At 38.3% G+C, this 27,642-nt stretch overlaps 1 protein-coding gene across 1 annotated transcript in view; it reads left to right on the top strand.

The window, feature by feature from the left end:
- SH3KBP1 (SH3 domain containing kinase binding protein 1) overlaps nt 1-27,642 on the top strand; it is a 206,379-nt gene that overhangs the window by 110,804 nt on the left and 67,933 nt on the right. Inside the window, exon 7 of the mRNA XM_086615520.1 lies at nt 7,936-8,132. Coding sequence (XP_086471646.1) covers nt 7,936-8,132 — 197 coding nt within the window. The remainder of the gene's footprint in view (nt 1-7,935; nt 8,133-27,642) is intronic.

The raw sequence follows: 27,642 nt of genomic DNA on the forward strand, positions 1-27,642 counted from the left end.
GCAGCTCCCTTCCTGCATACTCACGTTCTTCCCAAGCAAGCCTACTGAAGGTGTGGCCAGCTCCCTCTATTTCATATCTGACCTGTGGTCCTTATTTTTAGACAAATATTCATATGCATATGTCTCCAGTGAAAATCATTTGGAGGCATTCCACAGAATTGTTTTTGTTTGGGAATATCTGTTTAAAACAACCCACAGCTGCTCTAATTTCAGCTTTCTGTTTTCTTCACAAGTTAAGCTCGAGTCAATTCATAGCTTTAGATTAGTTATGCCCAAAGGGTGCTTGGATCCACTTGTCTCATATTGCATGAAGCGTTGCTCAACTTTTGAAGCAAGCTTAGAGCTTCTACTTTACAAACATATGCTTAGTGCTAAATACTTTTGTTTTGAAAGCTATTTCGCAACTGCTGTGTTTAAAATAAATTTTCTTGCTTAACCAAGGCCTACAATAGCTAAATGCTGTTGAATTAGTGTGTAGCTGCTTCTAGAGATACCTTCCACTGAAATATGCCAAGATTGTGTCCTGCATAAACCCCTGGCCTTGGCTTCATATGCTGACATGGCTTTTTTGGTCATTAGGTATGCCAGGCTCTGCTCAGCGATAATTCCAACTCCTTTGGCATTCTACTCATTAACTTGCTGTCAGAAAGTCTTTGTTACTGTGTATGCTGGGCAAAGAGGGACACACAGCAACAAAAAATTACTTACTTGTCATTCTGTTGATCACAGCGTTCTTCCCTCTCATCCTGCAACTTTCCTGCACCTCCACGAAAAACACTTCTTGGATTTCTATTTTTTTTTTATTTTTACTGGTTTAATTTCTCTTTCTTCCTTCACTTTCTTTTTCTTCGAAGATGCTATAACTGAGGAACAGGGCAGATACAATGCTTGATTTGTCAGATACTTGCCTGTCTTTCCTTATATATGGATCCACAATGCTGTCAGTAATAGATATTAGATATAATGGAAGAAGATGAGACAGGATCGTTGAAACAGAAATATTCGTGAGTAAACTTAATTGTCTTTTCTATTGTTCCACCATGTTTTTCTCTATTTTTTTTTTTTTCCCTCCCCCTAATCCTTGAGGAAGTATGTCTTGTCAGAGTTCCAAGAAATCAATATGGTTGATGTATTTACAATGTTATTAACCCTATTTAAGAGTGTCTGAATGTGAGCAAAGTTAAATGAGAAACCCGAATGCAGATTTTAACAGTTCTGAAGAGAGGACAGTTACAATTTTTTATTTCACCTCAACTTCTTGTAACTTACATACAAAGAAGAACATATATTAAATACACAGCTGCACAGTGAAAAATAACATCTGAGAAAGAAAATGCTAAAATTGGGTGAGGGAAATTTTTATAATTAAAAATAAGCATCCTATTTTCTGGAGAACGAATGTACAGATGCTGAGAGCTTGGGGGTGGTGGGTGGAAGAATTATGTTGACTGGGGTGAAACACGTTGAATCCTTCTGTTGATTCGGACTCCCACTACCAAGTGGTTTTCCATGCGTCTCACAGAAGACCGGTTTTTGGTGAGTGGCAAGTAAAGAATCCTTTTGGCTGTGGTTGCTTATGAGTCCTTTCACGTGTAATAACATGTTTCTGTACTTGATAAGAACAAGAGTGGTGAAAAAATAGTTCCAAAATGAAGACAACGATGGTACAGTTGTAGAGCTCCTGAATGAATGATTGTTTCTATTCGCTCTTACAGTACTCGGGGAAATGGCTGGGGATGAGGTGAAGCCACCAACTTCCGTATTGATGGCTCTGTGTTCACGCTGCAGGGCATGCTTGCGCTGCGTTGCCCTTAATGCATGCTGCTGCGTGGTGCTGGACACTGCTCCCCTTCTCCCTGCATGATATCTTGTGCAAGCATAAAAATCTTGGGGCTGTTTCTTACGTGGCAAGAACTGTTGTGCTAAGGAAAATGAACATGCTGAAAGGAAATGACAAAATGTTTAGATTACACAGTTGCATTTCTTCAAGGTGTATAACCGAGAGTAACAGATAATGACTAATATTGAGATAGTCTGCCTCAGCTGTTTGTACATGTATAACCAGTCTTGGAAAAGAAGCATAAAATTTGGTTTTTGAAAGCATGAATTTATTAACCTTTAAACTATGAAAAATCAACATGGCTTTATTCTACAGTAATACTTAAAATCAAACTTCCTTTTCTGGTTTTATTTTTTTTATAACGCTATAGAATGTTGCTGGAGGTGGCTTCGACAAAATACAGGACTTTGAAAGAAAGCAAGCTCAAGATAAATACCTCATAGGCTGTGCATATTTGTTCTGTCTTCGCCAGTACGTGAGGAAGAGGAAGAAGGACACTTCCTGTCTTATCTACTGCAATTGCCATGTATAACTTCACCTTCTTTGTCATTCAGATCAGTCACTCGGGCGTTCCAGGCTGTCATTCTCTAAATAGAAGCAAAGGACATGTTTCCCTTCGCCTTCCTCGCCTTCCATAAAAGGCAAAAATCCCAATAAGCTCCATTTACACAGTTCTTTGTTCTATTAAACACAGTTGACAGCGTTTCTCTCTGGCTGACAGACCAAATCGGGAGATCCTTTGCATCGTCTCAGGTGTGTGCCTGTGAACAGCTGACCTTTACATCGCTTCACAGATCTAGCCTGAGAAGCGCTTAGAGGGCCAGAGCATCATTGGCTTACACATCGTCAGAGGGGTCCGTCTTTTGCCCACTGCAGAGAGAACAATCCAGAATAAGTACAAAAATTAAATTGCTAAATAACAGCTCAAAATAGAAAGCTCTGTGAAGCTCACAGTGTATTCCCCTTTTTTCCTTCCATTTTAAGCTATTTAGAAACAGTTTATTTCCTGCTTTGAATGGAGTTAATTTTATCACAGCTGTTTATTTTTGTTTTAACAGCTTTAGTTTACACAGCCCTTTATCATCCCTAAATATCTTTCTGATTTAGAATCTTGGTTTGATGCCAGCACAGCTCTGGGGCCGTTGGTGAATTAAGTCTGATGTTGCGGTCTTTTTTTAATCCCTGTTTGAGCTAATCTGTTTTGGTACGTTTCAGAATGTTGCTCTCCAAAGACCTGTAACTGGCATAGCAGGAGTGTGGTGTGTTTGAAATATCTTGAGAAAACGAATCTCTTGTATATACCCATAGAGGAAAAAATGTGTGTGAAGTGTGAAATTCCTCCAGACAGTGTTGTGAGAATTTAGTCTTCATGAATACTAAATTATCTTGCATTTATAAGGAGCATGAAGCAACAGAGAATCTTAGAGATCTGAGTGTTTTTAAATAGCCATATGTCAATAGCCCCATATCTTGTCCTAGCTAAAAGATAGGTATGGTTGGCTCTTGGGAATTTTAACTTCTTGCTGCTGACGCTGCCCTTGTTCAGACTTCAAGGAGCTTACTATAAAAGGGCACCCAATACTCAAACTTGAGCTGTACTGTGTGATGCTACAGATGATTCAGCAGCAATATATCTAGGGAAAAGAATAGTGTGTTTGCTTATAGAGCCAGTAACAAGAAGTGACACTCCCAAGAAGGCTTGTGTCCTCAGGAATTTTAAAGATATGAAAAGTTTTCCTGCTATTAGGACTGGTGTTGTAGTAGGCACATTAGCGAGCACTTTGTTGATGTTATGTCCTTAGCTTGTCAGCTCTCCAAACACAGAGAGAGAGTTGACAGATTCTAGAATACTTGCTGTTAAAAAAATAAAAAATAAAATAGTGAGAGGCCTGACTACTGTAGCTTTTATGCTATCCTGGCTGTATTTGAAGCATTTAATAACTAGACCTAAAAGAAGAGCAAGATGTGCTCAGTGTTTCTAAGGATAGCAGTTTGCTGAGCTGCTGGCCTTACCTTAGTGCTCAAGTTCATAGCCCTACCCCAGCTGTTTCAGACTGTGTGGGTGTATTGGTCAGCACCAGCAGATGACTGTGCCAGCTGAAACACGCTCCAGTTTTTGCTGCTCGTTTAGCAACCTGACCTGCCTGCTAACTGTAGCTCTTCTTGAAGAAAATTTCATGTTTAAAATTCATAATCTGACGGTCTAGGTCACCCAGGTTCCTGCTTAGTTCCCAGCTGTATCTGTGGGCTACATTTGTCTTTTGGGGAAACTATCCCCCCAGTTCTATTCTCCTACAAAGCTGTTTGCAGCAGTGGCAAAAAAGGCCATGAAAAGCTGAAGAAAAAGAAAAAAAAAAAAAAAGGAGAGTGGTTGGAAGAGGGACATTTTTCCATGCTTAAGAGGAGAGATCACCTCAGCCATCATCCATCCCTTCCTTGTGCAGGTAGGGCTAGAGAGGCCAGTGCAGCTGCACTTGGCAGGATTGCTCCGAGAGAACTGCTGACACGTATATGCTGTGATATATATATATCAGGGAACAACCCAATGAAAAAATAAATGAGAGGCCACTCAAATGCAGTTTATTTTGGACAGGCATCACTTCAGTCTATTCTGTCCTCGTTTAAAAATAAATAAATAAATAGATAGATAAATAATGCTGTTATTTACCATGTTGCTTTCATTATGAGGACTGTATACTGAGACAAAGCCCTGTGGCAGCATAGAGAATGAAATAACTTGGATTATCGTCAAGGACAGATGAATGATGCTAGGGAAATCTTTTGTAAGCCTGAGGTGAGGTTTCTGATACAAGGTGTGATGTCTCATCATAGAAGAATGGTCAGAAAAGAAGATGCCATAATGAAAAACAAGTGATGACCCAGAAACAAAAGCCTAATTCTTATTGGAGCCCCTTGAGGTTTCTGATCTCTCTTTATGCAGGCTTCAAAGATCTGGACATCCATGTGAGACCTGTTGAATAATTCCTATAATTACTTCCATATTTTACTTCTATCCACTGGCCAAGGTCCAAGCCCTCTTCTCCCACAATTAGTGATGCAGAAAACCTATTTTAGTTATTTATTTTAAAGACAGCTTTTCTATTCATTTCAGGGAGTGGCTAAGAGCAGTCATGGATTCTATCAGTTAAAATCCCATTACTGTGGAGAGAGGTCTCTGCACTGCTCCTTCCCTCCATCAGAGTAGTTCAAGGAGATTTTGGCAAGGATGAAAGAAGAACCTTTGCCAGAGGATAATTTTCCCATCTCATATCAAGAAGATCTTCTGTTCAACAAAGAGACGATGATCACTGCAATTTGTATGAGCTTTTTGAGTTGTGGTTGTTTTATACTCGGAAATACTATTTGTAACTGAGAATAGTTGACTGGTGACCATTCTCTTTGCATTTGGAAGTAAAAAATAAAGTTGGCTCTAGCTTCTGTCTCAGCCAGGGCCCTAGTGGCTGATACTTTGCAAAGCTGGGCAAGGTCTATCTAGAACCTACAGCTTGTGTTATTGTCCAAGTCACAACAAGGTGTAGGAATAATAAAGAGGCAGTGACTTTGCTGTGTTGCCTGAAGAGATGTATACTTCTCTGGCTTGATTAATTTACCCTTGCATCGCTAAGTGCCTCGACATTGTGGAATGGCTCTACTACGGATAACCACTCCCCTCCTGCCAACCACAGCACAGAGCAGGATCGTAGTGAATGCTCAAATTCCCTGACTATTGCTTTCATGAGCTCTGGAAGAGAAGCAGCACACAGAATTTACTTTACTGATGACAGGAATGCTACCATTCTAACTACCATAATAAATGTGTGAAACCAGGTTTGAAGTTTTCCCCCAGGCCCTTCTTGGGAAAATAAAAAAGTCCGGGTAAAGAGTTCAAGACCTCTGTATATTTAAGAAAAGAATTGTAATATTATTATTTGGTGTTCTTTTAAATTCCAATCTTGCACAGCTGATGGAACAAATAACTTTTTCAGTGCTATCTAAATTGAACACTCAAAGAAACAGAAATGTTACGTTCAACAGGTAGATGTAGCAACCACTCAGGAGGCTGGAAGACCTAAGCATTTTGCTTAGTCTTTAGTCTTTTTGTTTGTTTCTAGTTGAGAACTTTCTCTAATTCCACATTTATACTCCTTTCATGTTTTGGATACAGAAAGTTTCAGAGCAGCATAACTGCTTAACAGTTTTGCTAAAAATCCTGGCCTAACGCATAATTCCTGATTTCGTTTCCTAGCAGCACTCTGGTGTAGAAACGAATTTAATAGATGAACCCTGCGTGTCCTGGATCGTGACGTTGTGCCTGTAGGCCTCAGGACTTGCACTGGTTTCTGTGGTTTGTCAGAGAAGCTTGAAGTAGCCCTTGAAGAAGGTGCTATATTTTACTGAGTAGTCATGTTCCTAAACAGTGAATTGCCAGGAATACAAGAAGTCTTTCCCAAAACAAGTTGCTCCTCACTGTAATGACAGAAAATTGTTGGATGGAGACTGTCTGTTTGTTAAAACCAAAGCCATCACTTGAGTCAAGGAAACAAAAGCAAAGGATTCAATTGTTCATATTAAAAATTTTATTCATAAAGATTTTCATTAACTTCGTCAAAATATTTTTTCTTTAGGCAATTCGTCCATTTGGTTTCGAAGGTTTGTTCTAGTGTAGACTGGAAATGATATTCAGATGCTTTCAACTCAGCAACACTGCTTTGTTCAGTTTCTGTTGCCTCTACACATCAGAGAATTGTAGAAACCAAGGCATTATGAAGATTTTATAGAACTTCCCATGTGCCCCACAACTTGCAGCCCTTTCACAGGGATCCAGTAGATGTTGCCCAATCTGAATGCCATTTCTTTCCTTTTGACAGAAATACAGATAATTTTTGGGTAACATTACTTGCTTACCGAAGGGAAGAGGGAAAGAGATTTGTGTATATTCTCTACTTGATTTTAGTTCTCCAGATTTTAAAGAAGAATCTTTCTTCTGTACTGGCAGCCTCTTATGATGAAAATCCATTGTAATCACTTTGTGGACCTTGATATGAAAATAATTAAGAAGATAAGCTTACTTGAAATTTTTCTTTCTTTGACTTGTAAGATCCACATCTGTGGCACCACGAATGCTTGTGAGGGGAATGTGAAGATTCACATTCGTTATTATTAGGTAGTATTATTGCTGTAGTAGCAATAATGTGGTTTTCCTGGAAACATAGTTAAGTCTATCTATAATGTAAGAAGGAAGATTTAAATTGTTTGGGGGACTGTTTCAGTTGGAGGAAGCTTCAGTGGGTCACTTTTGCTGCCAGTGATTGCTTGGCCTGATTCTGCACCATTCCGTAAAGTGGCTGAAGCATCACTATTGCATCTGTGGCCTCTGCTATTTAAACAGATGATATTTTCAGATAAGTGCAGATAAATTTTCCTATTCACTGAGAGAAGTAATGCAAATCAGAATGTCAGTTTTGATTTATTATATTCCTAGAGGATAGTGTGCATGGGTGCTTTTCTTATGAGGCTGTCTATGCTGCAGAGAGATTTAATTTTCAGCAGGGAACATATTATGCATCTTATTTGGTTGCAAATTTGTTTAAACAGCTTTCAGCTTTTTATTTCCCAGTTAGGTAATGTAGCTTTAGATACTAATTGCATAATTGGCTTGATATGAGTCACAAAGATTTAAGGTACAGCGCGCCTGGTCTGACTGCTTGTTAGCTTTAAGTGGCTTTATTCCACAGCTGCCCTACAACTGAATTTAACTCTTTCATTTATTAAGTTCTCTTCCAAATAATTTTTGTCCAAGGAAGACAGATTTTCTTGGTACTCAAGGAATGGCCGTTTTCATTCATGAAGTTTTGATGCTGGAGTATGCATGTTCTGTGGATTGGTGTAAGTTCTAACTGGTACACCAATGTGATGAAATAAAGTGATTTTTAAAACTCAAAAATGAGCGCATGGCACAGACAGCATCTTCTCTACCTGTTTCTTGCGGTTTCATTTTCCTTTAGAGGATGGTGGGAGGGACCATTTCCCAGTCACAATTTGAAAATAGTGAGCTTCACACCTAAGATTCCTTCTTTCATCCCTTCATTTCACAGGCCTAAAAGATGCCACAGGATCTGAGAGTGATGGCGGTGACTCTTGCAGCACAAAATCAGAAGGAGCCAATGGAGGCACGACAATCCAACCCAAAAAGGTCAAGGGTGTTGGCTTTGGAGATATCTTCAAAGACAAACCTATAAAGCTACGACCAAGGTCAATAGAAGTTGAAAATGACTTTCTCCCAGTAGATAAGGTATGTGTCATTTCTTAATTCTCTCTTGGTGTTGGTTTAAAGAAGTTTTCATCCTAAAGTTCTAAATTCTGTCACTGGCCAAAACTTGAAGCTTTATGGTCGTTATTTCCTAATCTTCTGTGGACAAGATTCTGCATTTTTTTTCTTTTGCTGCACACCAGAAAGTGAATTCCAGTGAGGTTAGCTGCCTGCAAGAACTGTTACTTTGCTTAAAGGTTTACTCCTCTGTTTGTACCTCCATTTGTTTAATTGGCCTGAATGACCAGAATTCAAAGGTTGCACAAATTTCAGTTCTCCCAAGTCTGATATAGGCAGGTTAGAATTTACAAATGATAAGGCCCTGTTAATGCCGCATGAGGATTTCTTGTGTCTGCAGTTTACTATAACTGTAGCTATCTCTATAGTAGTGATTGTAAATGTGAACTAATTAAAACAAATTACATATCTCTTGAACTCTGGAGTTCCTTGTTTTAATGCCAAGTGTTTGCAAAGTTCTTATGAAGTGGCCTTTATTCCCTGAGGGAAAGTCTTACTCCACTTTATAATAATGAGAAACCTTACCTTTGTTTTTCACAAAGAACAAATATTTGTGCAGCATAAGTCAATAGGTTTGTTGCCCAGCCAAAAATTAAGTCTAGAATTTTGAGAAAATTTCTAGAATTTTCCATCCGATCCACAGACCTTCCTTCCTATGTCTTCAGATTTCTCCTGAAGTTGACATGGTTAGTGGAAAATAATGGCTTCATTTTTGAAAAAACACAGTCCATTATTTGTGCTTCAAGGTATGTAGGTAACTAAAAGCAGCACTTCTTTGCTGTCATTGCTTTTTTCCTGCCTAGGGTCAGGATGGTTAACCTTCGAGCTATGCGGTTCAGAGGCTTCAGCACTGTGGTCTTTGCCTGCTCATAGTACCAAAATGTGATTCACTGACACAACACTCAAATGATTACAAAAACAAAACACAATGATTACAAAACATTAACCTCCCAAGTACTTCTCTCCTGGTTGCAAGAGATTCCTCCCTTGTGATTGCGATGTTCTTTGTCGTTTAATGCTGGCTGAGAGAGAGAAAGAGTCCTGCATGAAGTTTGTCGTTCCAAGCAAGGTCATGTTTAGCTTGAGAGCTCTGTGTACTAAATAAAAAGTGTTGCAGTGTATGATGCAGAGTGCCAAATTGGTACAAATTTTTCTCTAGCAGTGTAGTTTTTAAAGGGATCTTTGCCATGATATGTGCCTTGCTCATTTACAAGTAGCCTCAGTTTTTCAATAACTTGAAATCTTCTGAAGAGGCAGAAACAATGCTTTCCTCATTTTTTTATTTTGAATTCTTTCTGCAGAAACCCTATAACTCTGGAGAGCCTAAAACTCTTTTCTGTTGCTTCTTCTTGATGATGCCATTATTGATGAAACATTTTATATATTACTGTAATGATACTGTTACCTTTTTGATTTAAAATATTTCCAAACAACTACTGATTTTTTTAAAGCATCAATAAATTACTGTGAGGATTTTATAATGCGAGATCATTTAGAACAACGTAATTGCTGTGGAAAACGTCAATCCCATTTACAGAAGAATCAACAGGATCTCATTTTGTTGGTGTTAGCACTTTGTGTTCTAATGTGTTTTCAATTTTATGAATCATAAGTTTAGATTGTATTTCACGCAGAGGTGAGATGAATTATTGGGGTGTTAAGTTAAAAAGGCTTTTTACACAGGTATTGGCAGGAGCATGAGGTCAGAAAGGATTGCTGCCAGTTGAGCAGAAGCAAATTCTATTAGGCTCTCCTGTAAATCACCAGGCAGTTTACTGTGCTCCGAGTGTTAGCCCAGTGGTAAGAATGTAGGGTATCGTGGCCCCTGTCTTTTCAGGTGATCAATAAACTCCATAACTAAAGGCACAACTGAGGAATTGCGTGAAACCTCATTGGTTTTATTGGTGTGCAGAGTTCATTGCTTTGCTCTTCTTTATTCTAAAAATCACAATGCTGATTATCCTGGGGAAATTAATGACGCAGTTGTGGGAGTTTAGTTTGAGCAGTGTCATCAGAGCTGTGCTTTTTTAAAAAAATAGAACTATCAAATACTTATGCTTTGTAGTCCTTTTCTTTGCCTGTTTGCATTGATGAATCGACCACTGGCCATGTATAACTAGAATTAGATTCCTGAGGCCTGACTCTGTCAAATTCCCATTAATGATAGGTTAAATGAACTAATTTACAATGCTGCATGTGGCTGAAGACATAGCTTGCTAACAGATGAATTTTTAGAAGAAATACAGTATGCATATAGGCATGTTATATCCCCTGAGAAAATTCAGTGTAACACTGTCAAAGTAGCACAAGTTTTATGGTCAAATAGAAATGCCCGTTTCACATATCCTCCTTCTGCTCATGCAGCTTCAAGTCATATAAAAAAGTGTTTATGCTTATTTCTTTTTTTGTTTTTCATTTTTTAGTAGCTTATCTAAAACTTCTGTTTCTAGGTTGGACTTCCTTCCAGTATGATTTATATGTGCTTTTGTTGTTCTAACAAGCTATCACTTTTTCCTCTCCTGTATCTAAAAATAGACCTCTAAAAGTATAGGAAAATTAATTCAACCAAGACATTCCGTAGTTTGAGTTAACTGTATGAGGTTGGTCCATGAGTTGAGGCTTCAGCTGGGATGCTGAAGGCCATAATAGGTGAATATAAAATAAAAAGTCTTAAAAAGCCATTGTTATCTTTCTGAAAACTGCCCTTACTTCAGAAGAGAATACTGAGAGTATTTTTTACATTCTCCATTTGAGATATATTCGTAGTTTTCTTCAAGCAAGACTTTCATAGTTGGCTAGCAGTGGTGAATTTAAGCAGAGCTAGATTTCATTAACAGCCTTTGATGAGGTCACATTAGTGTTTGCCAGGACTTAATGTGAATTATATACTCAACCATCAAACTGGGGAATATTGAAGCCACTGCAATGATTTAATATAAAGGGGGAGGCTGTTGTTGCTCTAGATCCAGCAACTTGTATCATCTCGTTAAATGGTGTTTAGGGATCCTTCTCACTGCAAAACACTGAATTTATACAGAAGTTTTTATTTCCATGTATATTTAGTAATTTTGGGAGAGAAGAAATGGAGAAGAGTTAATGGAAGTAGACACAGGAGCTGTAAGGGCAAGAAGCTCGTGCCAATTATTAAGTCTACCTGTCCACTGTAATAAGATAGAAATTTGTAAACTCTGAGACTGAGTGCCTGCAAGGTTTCAGTCTCTATTTTGAGCGGGTGAGCTGGAGACCCAGAAACTGCGGCAAATGCGTTGCGCTGACAGTCACAGCTTTGCCACACCTGTCCTGTCAGTTCCTGCCTGATTGCTTGTAGAAAACGTTTTCCCCCTAAATTTTCAGTTGTCATTTGAAAAGAAATCTGCAGGAGATGCAAGATGGAGGCTCCTCCTGGCATGTTTAAAGCTGGTAGGAACGTAGCTGAGCTGTGCCAGTGCTGCCCAGTGGCACCCACGGAGCGGGGCCAGCACTGGCTGTGGGTGCTGCACGCACCAGTCTGCGCTTGCCTCTGTATCGCCTGGCTCGCTGCTGCTTCCTTTTCCCCTCCGATGCCTTTGGAGGTGCTTGCTCCCCTAACAGAAACGTCAAAGCCAGTGTTCAAAATACTGAGCTAAGGAAAAAATGGCTGCGAGCAAAGCCACCTGGTACTGAATACAAATGCTATTAAAACACCTGCTGAGGCAGAGAGCATGCCTCAGCTCTCTGCTGAGCACGTGTAGCGCTTTGTGCTTGAAAGCACAGGTTTCTGGCGTTTGTTTATCCGGAGACGGCCATGGGTGATGGCAGCAGCAGTCGTGGCAAGCATCAGCAGTGTGTCAAACTCTGTGGGGGAAGCACTCAGCTGCTCAAGAAGCATTTGTGTTTGCTTTAAAGTTACTGTCTGCTGTAGTCTGGCATCCCTGCCCTTACCATTTCTTCTAGTGTCATCTTGTGAGGAAAGCTGCAGGGGAAAAAGGGTCCTGCCCCCTGCTGCAGCCGCCATGAGAGCCAGGCTGCCTGCAGCAGGGGCTCACTCCTTCGCTGGTGTAACTTTCTGTTCCATGAATTTGGTGTGGAAACGGGATTTATCTATTTCTTTCATTATGCAAAAAAAAATAGCACGTTTGCAAATGGTGGCTGATGTTCATGGGGCGCTGTGGACATTATAAATAAGTTCTTTAGAATATTGTTACCCTTTCTGGAGTAACTGTTTCACAGCAATAAGAAGGAAGGGTAAGGGAAATATGGCTGACGCATGAAATGAGGGACAGTCAAAAAGCAGCGTGCTCCTTTTGAGGAGACTGACTCAAAGCAGGAATTAGTACCAACGGAATAGAAGGGGAAATGGAAAATTAAATTTAAGGAGAGGAACAAACTGAATTGTGCTATGTGGGTGAAGAGTGACTCTTGATCTCCTCCATACTTCCTGCCCTTCCCTGCTGTCCCATTAGATATCTGTGCTTTCATGTTTTCTCATTTTGGTTTGTAAAATGTTCAAGCTGCCTGAACAAAGTTGTCCAGGTATTGGTGACATGGTTCAGCTTTCACATCAGTCTGCACTAGCTGTTTTTGATGGAGGAGGTTACCCACACAATGGTTTGTGCTGCTTGTGACTTTTTTGAGGCTTTTGTTTTTAATAAAGCAGCTATTGGGCTCTAAATAAATGTGAGACAGTCATTGTCTGTGCCACAAGACTTTACATGTAAGTTACTAGTCGTTATTCAGAAAAGATTTGTCCGTATCAAGCATATGCATTAAAACCATTTTCAACTTACGTTCCTGACTTGAGCTACTTAAAGAACATCTAAAAACAGAAGCAGAGTAGTGTAAGAAGTATTGATAGTACCACAAGTCACTCCTAAAAGTAATGTGGAAAATCTGGACTGTTCTCCTGAGGGAGAGCACTGGGCTTCTGCCAGAATGAGTTCTCTTGGAGAGTCCTCTCTGGGAGGGAATACTCCTGATTTTTCAGTCACGATTTTGATCAGGAAATCTTAGGATGCTTCAGTCTGAAAAACAAGATTTAACCTAATGCAATTTTGTTTCATGATAGAGGAAGAATAAAAGTATATAAGTTGTAAGTTGCTCTGGATCGACTGATAATTGATAGGTCTCTGATCGCAGTAAATCTCTGAATTTCATTTGAGTCTGTACCAATCTAGGAAAAGATTTAAATTAGTATAATCAAGGCTTTAGTTTCATAAACTGTGTATTAGTGTTTCAAAGTAAAATGAATTTTTTTTTTCTTGTCCCACTTGTATTTTGTCAGATAATATAACTTTGGTTTTTAATTACTACAACTGAGTTATGTTTTTTTAAACTTTGAAAATATTATAAATAGTCTAATGAAATGACATTTGGTATTCTTAGCACACACATGAACTTTGAAAATTAAAAGAACAAATACAGTAATGCAAAAAAGTAAAATAATCCATCTGCCTTTGGAAATTACATAAATAACTTTCATGCTTGCTGAGATATTAAAAATACTGATGGAAGTAAACAAAACTGAATATAACCTGTAAATTACCAAGAGTAAAATTTTTCCATTCATCTTTTTCTATCTATTCAGCTTCATTAGTTTGTGGAATTTTTCTGAATGGATTTTCTTTTTTAAATTTTCTGTAATAGAGAATTTTTTTTAAAAAGTCATACCTGATTGTAGTACTTTTATATACTCATAAATTGTATAAATTATAAATGTGTTACAGATTTTTCTTCTCTCTTAAAACAAATACCAGAAAAGGTGTGTTTTCTGGAACTGAAATTAATGACATTTTGTAATGTAACTTTAAAATAATTTGTGGTTGGAAAACAGAAATCTTCCTGAAGGAGACTACAGGCTCAATAAGCCTTCAGACTTTGCTCTGAATCACTCCTGAACCTGTTTGGCAGCATGGTGCAGGCACAGGGGTTGTTGCTGCAAGAGGTGTTGCCTTTTCCATGAGCCATCATCTCTTGCTCATTTCCATTCTTTAAAATATCTTGATATTTTTTGTGGAGATTTTTACTTGCAGTGATAGTCCTACTCAGATCAGTTGTGATTTGCTTTCAGAATAAGGCCAAAAGGGATCTCTGAGATATGTAATCCAAGCCTCTCAACTGGATTAGGACCAAATTTATATAAATAATCCCCAGAGGATGGCTGTTTTTTTTAAAAAAGCATCCAGTAAAGAAAATTGTGTATTCTCCCTATGTTCTCGTATTTCACTGTTCTAGCAGAAAATACATTGTAATATCCTGGCTCTGCGAAATAACCTTTTTCTTGTTCTTTTTTGTAGGAGCCATGTTGAAAAACTTGTTATCCTCCTCTTTAAAATCTACACACTGTCTATCATGTCTTTTCTTACGCTGGTTCTTAGAACTAGAGAGAACCAATTTCTTTGCTTTTATCTTTGTAATGTATGAGTTCAGAGGCTTTTTTTCTTGTCCCACAATTGTGTTGGCACTTCCTTGAGAATGCCTCTGTAGAGAATGGTCTGTGTGTGTATAGGGAATGTGTTGAGCGTGCCTAAGTATGTCCATAGCAGACATGTTTGTGTGTAGGCGCCTACTGAGTGGTAAATAAGGTCAAATGGGAGTGAGAGTGTATAGTATCTTGTGGCTTGCTTAAATATAAATCTTTAATTTCTTCCAAATTATCTGAGAAGCCCATGATGTGTTTCCCTCCCGTGCCCTTTTTCAGTCATTTTAAAGTTGCATGTTTGTGAGGAGGCAATATTAAGAATTTATAAGATTTTCATGGAGCAAAGCATCATCTTAAGAATGTTTCAGTTTCTTGATCGTCTTTCTTTAAAAAACAAAAACTGAAACAAAGGCATAAATGAAATGAAATTTCAGCCTCTTTTTTTTTTTTTTTTTTTTTTTTTTTTTTAAGAGAGACCAATATACTCAGGATTTGTCATAAGCTCATTTTCCTGTAGAGTTATTTGCAAGACTTTCTGTCTGGGCTGTTCACAAAAAGCCTGGACATCCTTGCTCGCGTTGCCTTTCCTAGCCATTGGTCTCAAGAAGCCAGGAGAGACTAGGCTGGCTTGGGAAAGGAGAGGAAACTTCTTGCCGCGAGTGAGCAGAGGTAGGAAAAGCTCCAGATTTCCTGTGAAATAAACAAGTGGAACCTTTGTTTCCCCGGGATGGCCCGGAGCGTGAGTCAGTGTCAGGGCTGGGCTCCCGCTCTCGCTGAGCTGAGCTCATGCAAGGAAGGGGCAGGACTCCAGGGCTCTTCTTGGACACTTTGAGCTGCTGAAAGGCAGCTTGGCTTCACAATGGGAGAGGAGGTATTTCTTTTACAATTAGTTGTTTGATTTTTTTTCTGTGGCTGTTTAAAACTGTATCATAATATATATGTTCTGCAGAGCACAGGAATCGACTGCAGGGTTCTGTGGTTCTTCTGCACACTTTGTAGACGGTGGGCAGGTAGAAGGTAAAGAAGGAAAAAGAGTGCTGGGGATCCTGAAGTCCATTTCTGCTATGGAGGGCCGTATTAGAATAGGGGGTTACTTTTGTGTGAAAACATATTCTGTCCTGGCTCTATTTAACGTAAGTTTTTTTCCTTTCAGACTGTTTGGCCATTAAACTTGCACAGATGTTTTTTATTTCTATATGATTTGGTTTCAATTTTCTTACTCTAAAGAATAATGTAACTTTACAGTTAGACAAGGCTAGTTGCAAAGTTTTTAGGATGTGTTGCTCTTTTAAATGTTTGCTTAGTAAACAAAAATTCACCCTCCATTTTTTTCCTTCCCAAATGCACTAATAAAACCACACTTCTTCTTTTGGCAGAAAAAAAAGGAGGAGCTTTAATAATTCCTCTTCTGAGTGAGGTGACATTTAGAGTCTTTTGTACGAATGAAGAAAACTGACGGGAATGATTTTTGGAGAAAATGATATTGGGATAATAAAATCTAAATGGATATTATTCTTTCCTTCAAGAAACAGCAAGGAAAACTGGAGCCAAATGATGCTTGTAAAATTTTATAGAAAGTTGAATGGAGAGGCACCAAGTAAACTGTTTAATGATTTGCAGATACTTTGGGGACTTTTAGTAGAAAAATGTAGATTTCTCTCAACTTTGGCTTTTTACAGCTAAAGTCAGTAAGCTGTGTGCAGAAATGAAGCTACAAGTTTTCTGAGTTGCTTTTTCTCTTAAGATATGCCATGTGTCTTTCTTTTTTCCTGCCTTAAAAAAAGAAAAGAGGAAGGAGGAAAGAAGTAGTGCAAAAGGATCATAGACCAGCCAGACACTTGACAGGATAAAAAGTCTGTAGGCCAATTTCTAAAATGCCTTTTTAACTCCTTGTTGCATGTGTTTCTACAGGAGGTCAGTGGCATTTTATGTCTCTAAAATAGTTCTTAAATACTATGGGCATGAGCTTATATTATTACAGTTAGTCAACTAAGTGCTTCTTAAAAACTTCCCAATAAAAAACAAGGAGGGGGAGAGAGGACTCAGTTTCTGGGGAGGAAGTCCTGATGCAACAGTGACTGGTAGCCAAGTAGGGGCTGCTGGTGCCTCTTTTTTCTGGGCACCGGGCTGTTTGCCACTCACCGGCCACCCAAAGAGCAGTAGACCTCCATATGTACAGCTGACGGTTTCTTCTGCAGCAGTCTCTGTACCTAAAGCACGTGTTGAAAAGAAAAGCTGAAACATGTGATATTAGTCATTTTCCATTTGTGTTTCCAGTTTCAGAGCTTCTTTCAAAGGAAAAGAGATGAAATTCCAGTCAGTTGAAAGAGAACTGGATGGAGATGCTAATGCATTTTATGTTGCACTTGGTGCTCTGCAGTTGTCCCTGTAAGAGTTTAAAATAATAATATCTCCTTGGTTTGCCTCAGGAACTTCTATCCTGATTTCAGTGATGCAAGGTGGGGGGAAAAAAAACACACAAAAAAAGAAAATTTAAGATAATCTGAGGAGAAAAGAAGAAATACAGTGCCAAAATGGAAGAAATATTTGCTGTCAGCACTAAGTCTAGGACTATCTGCATGACAGTGTGAGTTTAGTCTTCTTTTTTAATCACTGAATTTTAAAAAATATAATTGAACAGCTACTTGGCAGTTCGCTGTCAGCATCATAAATTTCACAAAAGAGCAAAGAAGTATTGTTGTCACTTTAAAACCAAAGATATTAAAGAGCCATTCCCTGCTTATTGTTTTCCTAGATTTTTTTTTTTTTTTGAGAGAGAAATGAAAGTAGCTACACTGCTTTCCTTGCTGCTGCAAAAGGAAGTGAAGATCCATGTAGCAGTTGTAAGATTCATTAATTTTTGTGAAAGAGGGAGGTTTCATAACAGCAGTTTCCAAGCTGGATGGTACAGTCTGGATCATCCTAGTTATCAACTGCAATCTAGACAGGCATGGTTCTCCTGGGAGAGTAGTAAGGAATTTCATTCTCTCAGTGCAAACTGACGAAAGGATTCTTCCTAGAGGAGATAGAAATTAATTGCAAACTGCAACCTGCAAATGGTAAAATGGACATGATCTTTTACATCTACAGTCAGTAGAAGGGGAAAGTGAAAAATAAATAAAGCAGGGAAGAAAGAAGGCTTATCTGCTCCAGAAAAATACTTCTGTTACAAAAGCACCTTCTAGCATTGCAAATCTGCAGCTTGAGGAAGAAAATGAGCTTGTTCATACAGCTCATTTTGATGTGCACGTTTTCAGTGCTTTGAGATAAGGCAGGTGGGAGAGTGCTGTGTGGGTTTCATTGTGTGTTTGCCTTTTTAAAAAAATAAATTCATCAGTGAAAGTATAAGAATAAGGTATTTTTATTCATCAGTGATTTTAATATGTTTTGCTCTATTTGTTTCAGCATCTACCTAATCTAAACTCTTACATTCGCTTTCTCACCATTAACATTTTATGAAGGCAGATTTTTAGTTCATTGATAATTTGAAACTGACAGCCTGACAGCATCAAATGTCAAGATTTCAAATTTTTCAAAAATGTAAAGGCTATAAAGCATGCAAGTTAAGACACATAGGTTTCTCTCCTGCCCAGCACATCAAGCATATCAGTAGAAAAAAGCCTCTCCACTTCCCTCCCTGCCCATAGTGTGAAATTTTAAGAAGTTACAAAACTTTAGAGTCTGAACTTAACTGCTGGTAGAACAGGTTTAACTGTGGAGAATAGTGATGTAAAAACCAAAATGTGCACTCCTCTGCTGTCCAAGCGACCCAGAGTTTTAATGAAAATGATGTTTCACTGTTCATATTCATTCATGTTTTTGTTCCTACCTTTTTTCCCATCCAAGAAAATTTTACCTACTTATTTCTTTGACTGTTATTTGAGATAGTGTATATTTCTCTGGTGGCTTGCGTAACATGAATGAAGATATTCTTCATTTGTGGTTTGTAAACTGCTGGTGGTCTGCTAAACACCTGGTACTTTTAGTGCATGAATAGCTGGATGAGACATTTGGTGCTGGCTCAGGTCATTTCTTACTGGAGCTCAACAGCTGGAAACAAGAACTAAAGTAATTTTCCATTTAAGCACTTCTGAAATCACTGAAGAGATGTTTTGTAATTGTAAATGGGAAGTTAGGAATCTGTGAAACAGTTTCTCTAATTAGATGTCTTCCCCACTATGAAGGTTTGAGGCTCCTTTTGCTTTGAAAATATAAATTATGTGAATGTGAAGGATGTAAACATCATAAAGAATATAGCATAAACATCAATATAGTATCACAGAATCATAGAATGGTTTGAATTGGAAAGGACCTTAAAGATCATCTAGTTCCAACCCCCCTGCCATGAACAGGGACACCTTCCCCAAGATCAGGTTGCTCAAAGCCTCATCCATCCTGATATTGAACACCTCCAGGGATGGAGCATCCACAACTTCTCTGGGCAACCTGTTCCAGTGCCTCACCACCCTTGGAGTGAAAAATTTCTTCCTTAGATCTAATGTAAATCTGCCCTCTTTCAGTTTAAATTCATTGCCCCTTGTCCTATCACTACACACCCTTGTAAAAAGTCCCTCTCCAGCTTTTTTGTAGGCCCCTTTTAGGTACTGGAAGGCTGCTAGAGGGTCTCCATGTCATCGCTGAGGGAGCAGTGTGTATTCATGCACTAAAATCTTGAAATATTGAGCATCTGAAGACATCTATATTACTTTCTCAGAGAAAACTGGAGACAGTTGAAACCTTTTCAGAATGCTTGACAGAGTTGAATTTGTTCAGAAGGTTGATAAGTTGTTATGAGCACTTCACTGATAGTGTTGTGGTAGACATAGTCCATACAGGTCAGAAAAAGTTTGAGATGGTTTAACAGGAAATGCAAATGTATATTTCTGTTCTGTGGTTTGGTCTTTTATAGTCACTGACTGTTAATCCAGTGTTTGCTTTTTATAATCTTTTAGTCTCTTAGTGAGTTTCTCTGCTTTTGTGAGAACTACAAAAGATGGTCCAGGAAAGCAGACTTATATATGCTATAAAGCATTTTCTCCATTGAAAATTTCTGTAATGGCTTACAAATCAGAGGATTTTAATTAACCTATAAGAGTTACTGCTTTATAATTTTTAAGACTTTTAATAGCAATTTCCATTGCTCTTTTGTTCTTTTCCAAAGTATTAACAGCTATATATTTCAAAGCCAATAATTTCTGTCTAGAGATAGCATTTTTCCTCCCAGTGTGTGATTTTACTTCACTCTGCACTGAATGTCTGTCTTTCCTCATTTCTGGATCATCTGTGAACATACGGAAAACGAGCTTTGATCTAGATCCCCAAGGGACTGCACTGGTCATCATGATGAAATCCTACCTTTTGTCTCCTGTCTTTTCATCGGTTACTTAGCCAAGTTAATCTTTTTGGAAAAGGATGAACTGTAAACTCCTTTTAAGCTGCATCTCAATTTTAGTTTTTAGTGTCCACTTAGGTCACAATTCCAATCTTCTTCAGGAGCCAGGATCAGCAACTTTTTTATTTGTGTGTTTTGACGCAAATTGCTGTGATTTGGCCATGCAAAGTAGAAAAGATTGTGCTGGACTTTCATAAAGACAGCATTGTATTGCTGTAGCGCCAGTATTTATTGATTGGATAGCTAGGTTTATAGATATATTGATGGATCTATAGATAGATAGAGAAAGACAGATCTATAGATAGATTAGCTGGCTGCCGTCCTGGCAGGTAATAGGCATGGACTACACAACTAGCCTATTTAAAAATAGCAACTATCATGGGATTCTGTTGACTGAATTTAGATGTCCATGATGTTGCTAGTACTCAAGGTTTCTTCACAGTTTGTAGACTAAACGACATTATTAGGACATGACCTTTCTTATCCTGAAGGAGAAATCCAGTTGAATTACGTGCTAAAAGGGCTGTTTACCTTCAGTGATAGAAGGAAAGCCTGCACTGACTGGCCCATATGTACACATCTGGCTCTTAGTTGATGTTTAAGTGAAATGAACTCCATTTTGAATAACTGCTTCAGAATGACAACATATTGTTGTTTTATATCTCAGTGACAACACCCACCGAATGTCATTGTACTGAGAAGTATAACCAGATTACATGTAAAATGTGATAGACTCACATGTAGATATAACACAGCAGAAGTGAGGGTCTGTATAAAACCCTAAATTGTAACATTTCCTAGCTTTTGAATGGCTAAGTAAGAAATCATGTTAAATGATCATTGAAATAGTAAGTAATTGTGAGTAGTATATTATATAATATCTGATTAATACAAAATAGAAATAATAACATAATTTTAATTGCAGCATCTAGCTCTTTCTCCTAAAAAAAAATACACACCTGGAAATCTACCAAAGAACTTCCTACTCTGATCTTTGTTTCTTATTCATTCTCCTTTTTTCTTTTAAAGAACTTTTTCCGGAAAAAAAAAGGCATTTAATTGTTGCTATCAAATAAAATGTGAAGGAGTAACAAACTCTGAGCCATCAAAGAATGTGGACATAAATTGATTAAACCATCCTGGTTTTCCTTTCTACCTCTGTTTTCTGCTTTATTTAATCCTTCACAGTGATATGCCAAAGGTAGTACAGGCTTGCCATTTTGTTTTTATTTTGCCATGAGCATTCAGACCCACAGAAATCATTCCTTGTCTACTCCAGTAAGTGGTTTTCTACGTCTTCTTTTTATGTGATTTTCAAATACTTTTTGATGTAATTAAGTAAAGCACCAGTAACTTCTTTTATTAAATATTTCAGAAGTTAGTTATTTTGAAAAATAAAATTGTTTTTAATCAAACAAATATGACTATTCCTTAAGTACTCAAAGCATTTTTTCTTAGGCTTGATGTAGTTAAGGAGTTTAACTGATGAGAAGAAGTAGTTTTACTTCTTTTTTTCAACTGTAAAAAAGAAGTACATCAGAAAACGATCATCGGTGATGAATCAGAAAACAAAGTCCCAGCAAAGTCATGTTTTGTTCTAAAATTTCCCTTGTTTTGGGACCTCTGTGCTGTTTCCTTTGCTTTGCTTTGTTTACTTTCTTGCTTGTCTGCTTGGATTCCAGTGCCACGACAGTGGATGACAGATACAGCAATTGTAAGATGCTCTGACATTCAGTGCTCTATTTCTAGGGCACCAAGTGAACTGAGTGTGGTGTAATGTAATCACAACCTGTTTACCATTCTCTGAAATGAGAATTAGAGTATTGTAGTAGGACTTAGACTGACATGATATTTTTGTCTCTCCTTTTTTCCTTTTGCATTCAAGAAATAGCTTTTGTATTTTGTAAAAACGTCTCAGTTTCTGTGTGAACACTAGAAAGCATTTTTCCCTCAGATACTTTTAGTTTTTTTGCATGTGCATCCTAATTCCAAAAGCTTTTAACATTCAAGCAGGATACACTTGTTGACTACTTGAACCTTGCTTTCCTCTAAAGCAGTGCTGGCGTAGTAGCCAGTTCCCAGAAGACTGATGTTCATGAACAGTTAGAGGGCCTCCACCTCTTCACTGTTGACTTCAGACAACTTGTCTGCTTTGTCCAGAATTCTTAATTTTGGTAAGAGTCATTCTAATGGCTGAAATGATGTTAATTTTCAGAGAGCTCCGATGGGATGAAGGCGTTGCTCTTTTGCTTCGTAAGACAAAGGTTTTATTTGGAGCGACATCTTTTCTTTAGAGATTTGTTGATTTTGTCTAGACAGAGAGAATTAAGGTGCCAACAGTTCACAGGCCTTTTGCAGCAGCTAAGAACAGGGTTTTGCAAACTTGCTGTAGAAGGGTAAAACCTTTCACAGGTAAAATATTTTTCAAAAGAAAAAAATTATTTATTTTTTTACAAAGATATGCTGTAATTCAGAAGGCCTATGTTCATCCAAGTCCAAAAGTCATCTAGTAAGACAACAATTGGAAAAACTGCACTAAAGTCTGCTGGAATATAGACTAAGTATGAAAATGTGTTCTTTTCAGATTGTCCAGTGGAAGGTAATACAGCTGCTCTATGTGTAAAAAAACTATAATATGATATTTAAAAATACTTTACTTGCTTTGTTGTCTGCATTCTGTGAAATATTTTCCAAACATCCCACTAAAAGCATTCTGTGTGTGTGTGCCACATCTGATCCTGTGGTCAGGGCACCCAGTCTTTATGGAAGTATTGTCTGGTATGTAGAGACGAGTACTTGAGTGTCATTTGTATTTCGTCATTTGAACTATTTAAAGGCCAGCATTACTGCAACCTTTTCTTGGGCTGCCCTCAGCATGGTCAAAATGTGATATGCTGGCCCTAGCAATTATTAAAGCACACTGTGAGATGCTCACCATGCTTCTCTGATGAGCTTAAGCTGGTAGAAATGAGCACTGCAACTGAGAGTTGCACCTTACTCCTGTGACCATAAATTTTCCTGCCTCATTTTTACCCAGGTGCTTGTGCAGCTGTTTAGTGAAGCAGATAACATTAAAACTCTCTTTTGTCCTTCCTTCCTTTCTGCAATACTTTTTAACATAGATCAATTGCCTCCTCTCCCCTTGCAGTTAATGTCAAGGCAGAGCGGAGGAGTAGTGTCAGGAGTCCGTGGCTAAGGGTGGCTCCTCGGGGATACGGCCACCTTTGTGGGTGGGCTTGGGCAGCAGCCGGGCTGTTCCCTCTCTCTTGCTCACAGCAAGTGAATTATGAGACACCTGTGAGACACCAATGATGAGACACCCTGTCTCTGCTCATACTCAGAGTAAACTAGGAGCCGGAGAATAAAAGGATTTTGCTTCCCTGTGCTTGCAACAGTCTGGTTGTAATTGAAGACTTGATGAACACTTCTTTCCTGTCCCATTCATTTACCTAACCTAGTTTTAAGGAAATTACCCTCTGTTGTGGCAGGAGTGTCCTCGTAGATGATGTCAGTAGAAATGCATGCAGCTTGGGCAACTGGGGTTCTCTTTATTAGCTGGGCATGCATTAGGCAGATGTACCTATCTTATCTAGTTGGTATTAAAAAATATAAATAATTGTAGTTCAGGAGCATATGGATGGTATTTGTACCGAAGCATAGCTTTGGTATTTGTATAATATATTTTGTAAAATATAATATATTGTGTTTGTACCACAGTAGAAAGTAGGTACAGAGGAAGAAGCTATTTTAGATGACTGAGGCAATCAAATGTGTAGGCGGGTGCTTAATCACACTTTCCCTAACGAATTTTTGTTTTCTTTATAAAGGTTTCTTCAAATTCCTGTTGCCTTCTTTGAATTGCCATGAGGTGACCCTTTAGGAAAAGTGTTTTGGAAACACAGAAAAACTCTGTCTTTTTGGAAAACCCCAGGATAGCAATATTTGATCATGCTGTCACAGAAAGTACTTTGTGTGGAGCTGAATGTTGGTATCATGGGAAAAACTGAAATCCTGGACATTTTATTTTGTCTCTGACAGAGTAAGGGCATTTTGACATCTGGAAGTCTTTGGGGTTTTTAGATTTTGGGTTCTCTCAAATTTATTTTTATTTTAATTTAAGGTAGAGCAGGTAGGATGGATAAAAGATGTGATAAGGTTCCTTAAACACTTGAAGCATATTAGAAGAAAAGAAATTAATTCAGCTCCCACCTCACACCATCAGCATTATACAGTCAGTGAGACGCTTGTTTATGCTTCTGTTCATTCAGAGCTGGAAGAATCTAGTGACCGTTTCTGCTTCGTGAGAAAATGTTCTCAGTTACAAAATAGACTGTCAAAAATACATTAAAGAATACAGCTTTTATGTTGTCACTAATAGTGGCCTTGGATTTGCACATAAACCTATAGATAAAAAAATTCTCACACATATGAACAACATTCAAAAATACTAGTTGTTAATGTTAAAAGGAAGTATTGTGGTCAAAGAAACACGGCACCTTTTTTCCCCTGAGCTAATCATTGAGGTTTTCTGAAATTCTAGAAGTTCCCAAGATACGCAACTGTCCTTCCTCCCTTGTATAAATCATCAGTGCATATCATTATATTTTCACTGTTCAAACTGACAAACGATGTTAAGCTTAAAAACGTTAGTTTCCAGCTCATACACCTCATTTTTATGAATTCTTTAATGTCTGAGGTGTTCCTTAAGAATATCTTCATGGAGTTACATTTCAAGTAGCAGTTCCCAAATACTTTATCCAGTGTAAAGACCTCAATATACTTTCCTGAATAAATATTGATGCTGAGTAAATATTTTTTTCCTTATTCTGAAGTAAATAAGCTGTTGTTTTGAGAAGCCTATATTTGTTAAAGGAGAGTCAAAGGATAAATATATTCTTTTAGTACAAAGAAGTATAACAAAATCTTCTGTATGGACCTAGCTGGTGCACAAGTGACAATTCAATTTGAATTTTCAGATGAAATGTTCTAGAGACACAAGACCTGAATAACAAAAGTAAATAGACAAGCCAATTTTCAACAACAACAGAAAACTCTGAAATACAATTTTAAAATATCCTGAAGGAGGAAACTTCATCACAGGCCTACTTTTCTTCCTCTGGTCAAGGTTGAATAGTTGTAGGGAAGGGCCATGGTGCCCTCAAGTGAGAAACACTCACTTGTATACTGTCCATTACATGCTCTGCTTCTCCTGTGGTGTTCTCCACTGTTACAGGGATTGCAGTTGAGCCAAAATACATAAATGAAAGGAAGTGAGACTGTTTAGATTGTACCATGACCTCATTCACACGACTTTGTGTGCCACCTCAACCACTTCTGTAATCACTTTTAATTCAGGATCAGAGGAAACTGATATGCAGTGATAGGGGTTTGCAGTGTACCAAACTGCCAGCAAGGCCTCTTCTCCTAACAGAACCTGTTATTTAATGCTAGACTGTCCTTCCATTGGCTTCATAAAACCAAACATTAATGCTGGCAAGTTGCTGCTAAATCTGTGTCATCCCTCTGAATATCTGTACACGAAATCATGGTCATTATTCATGCTTTTATCAGCTGTTTCTGCAGCAAGAGGGCACTTCATCCCCTTTCATCTTTAGGATTCACTTGTCAGGCGATTAGGGGGATTTGTGTCTGACAACTAAATAATGTAATTATACTCGCCTAGCTGAAAAATGGGATCAAGGTTCTACCTGTTTTGTTGATATGTTCTGTTGTGTGTTGGGAGTCAACCTAGGCTTGGAGTCAGGAAAAATGAACTCTGTTTCCACCATGTTTTTCTTGTGTGATAGGACTAAGCAAGTCAGGGTGATGTCTGCAGAGAGATCTATGTGGAACAAGGCTGACTGCCACCATCTAGAAATGAGATTTATGGCAATCAGCATACTGGAAGAGGATAGAGGGGGAAAGTAGTCTTCAGGAGTGTCTCTGAACCACCAGGCTGGAGATACAAAGGCAGAGGGGAATATGCTACTCTTTTTGCTGGTGCTGAAACCATTCTGCAGCCAAGAATTCAAGATACACAGGGCCAGAGAGAAAATGCGGAACTGCGTTTGTCTTTGAAGCCTGGCAATTAGGACACTGCTGTGAGGGTGTCATTATGGGTGTTCTGGTTCATGCTGCATGTGACTTTTTATTGCAAACATTATTGACAAAATGATAGAGTTAGGTAAATGGAGAGAGAGAACGCTCATGCTGGGAGATGTCAGGGGATGCTGACAGGGTAGAGGATCCTGCTCTTGGATTTGGAGTATGTAAATTCCAAAAAAGTCATTCAAGTTATAAATCTTGTTTTGTGCTTGTGTCCCAAAGGGGTAAGATTTCCTTGCTTCTTGGGATTATTGAACCTGATAGGAATGAATCAGGTAGAAGACTAAGTAATGTGAAAGCTGGAGTTGTATATCAGTGTTTTACAGCATAAATCAATGTGTCTAGAAGGGCATGGAGGACATTTTTTTCTGAATTGACCTTCTTCTTATGTAAAGGAAGAACAGAGGAGGAGAAAGAATTAGTTTGAAATCTTCAGTTCAACCCAATTAGAGTGTTCTTTGCTCCCATGTTTCCTTTTTTAGAAGTGAAGGAGACTCTGATAAATTATACTGAGTCTTCAACTGGAGAAGAGACCAAAACATCCTATAGTAACTAGTCCCTGAGAAGAAGAGTCTATGTCGTGGAGATGTGTGTTGGATCAGCAAGAATTTAAGTCAGGCTTGCTTGGTTCTTCTAGCCACTAGTAAATTTGGTAGACATTTGACCTGTATGGGAGTGTAAGTGACGTAGAACAGTTGGAGAGTCAGAAGGAAAGTTTCTGGTTCACATGGGAGGATTTGTGTCTGTCTCCCATTTCTCTTTTCTTGTCAGAAAAATTGGTAACTAATAATATTACTTGATCTGGAACTCCCAGCACACAGATCTTAGCTATATTTGAGGTTTTATCCTGTTAAAGCAGAACCATCAGAATTAACAGATCATAGAGTATTCAGTGTCTCTTAGAGGGAGGAAAGTTTATCTTGCATGTTTCCTAATGAACAAATGAGTATTATATTAAGTTTGATGGAGATGTTTTCAGAAAGTCATGGCAAATGTTTTCCATGCAAATGTATGGATCAGTATAGACCAATTGTAAACATAGATAAATAATAATTTCAAAAAACCCTCCTGTAGTACCTTTAAACAGGAAGATTGAAACCTCTTGATAGTTCAGGTCCAACAGAAACCATGGCTCATCTTTTTTTTTCCTTTGTTCCTGTCAGTGGTGCTTGTGTCACTCCTGTGAATCCTTGAGTGCAGTCCCCTTACAATTAAAGAATACCAGTTCCACTTGTCTTCTTCTCTTCTTGTGCCACAACAAATTCAGGTGTCCCTTCTCACTGGAATGGGTTCTGCACAACCCTCATTTAAATGATTTGAACTACGACTTTCTGTATCCTCCTAGTAGATGTAAACATTCCTTCCTCTCCTCATTGCAGAATTCTGGGGCAAGTTTCGCTCATTCCACAATAAATGATCTTTGGATCTTTTGGGTCACTGTGATATTTCAGCGCATTCCATGTGCTACGCTCAGTTTTGTGCTGCTCATCATCTATCAGTAGTAGTCAGGAGTCCACTTTCTCGTTTCTTTGCTCAGGCTATTTCTATACGTGCAAAAATAGTCATGTCTTCAGCCACTT

The sequence above is a fragment of the Tauraco erythrolophus genome, chromosome 1 (assembly GCF_009769465.1).
Source record: "Tauraco erythrolophus isolate bTauEry1 chromosome 1, bTauEry1.pri, whole genome shotgun sequence".
Classification (NCBI taxonomy): domain Eukaryota; kingdom Metazoa; phylum Chordata; class Aves; order Musophagiformes; family Musophagidae; genus Tauraco; species Tauraco erythrolophus.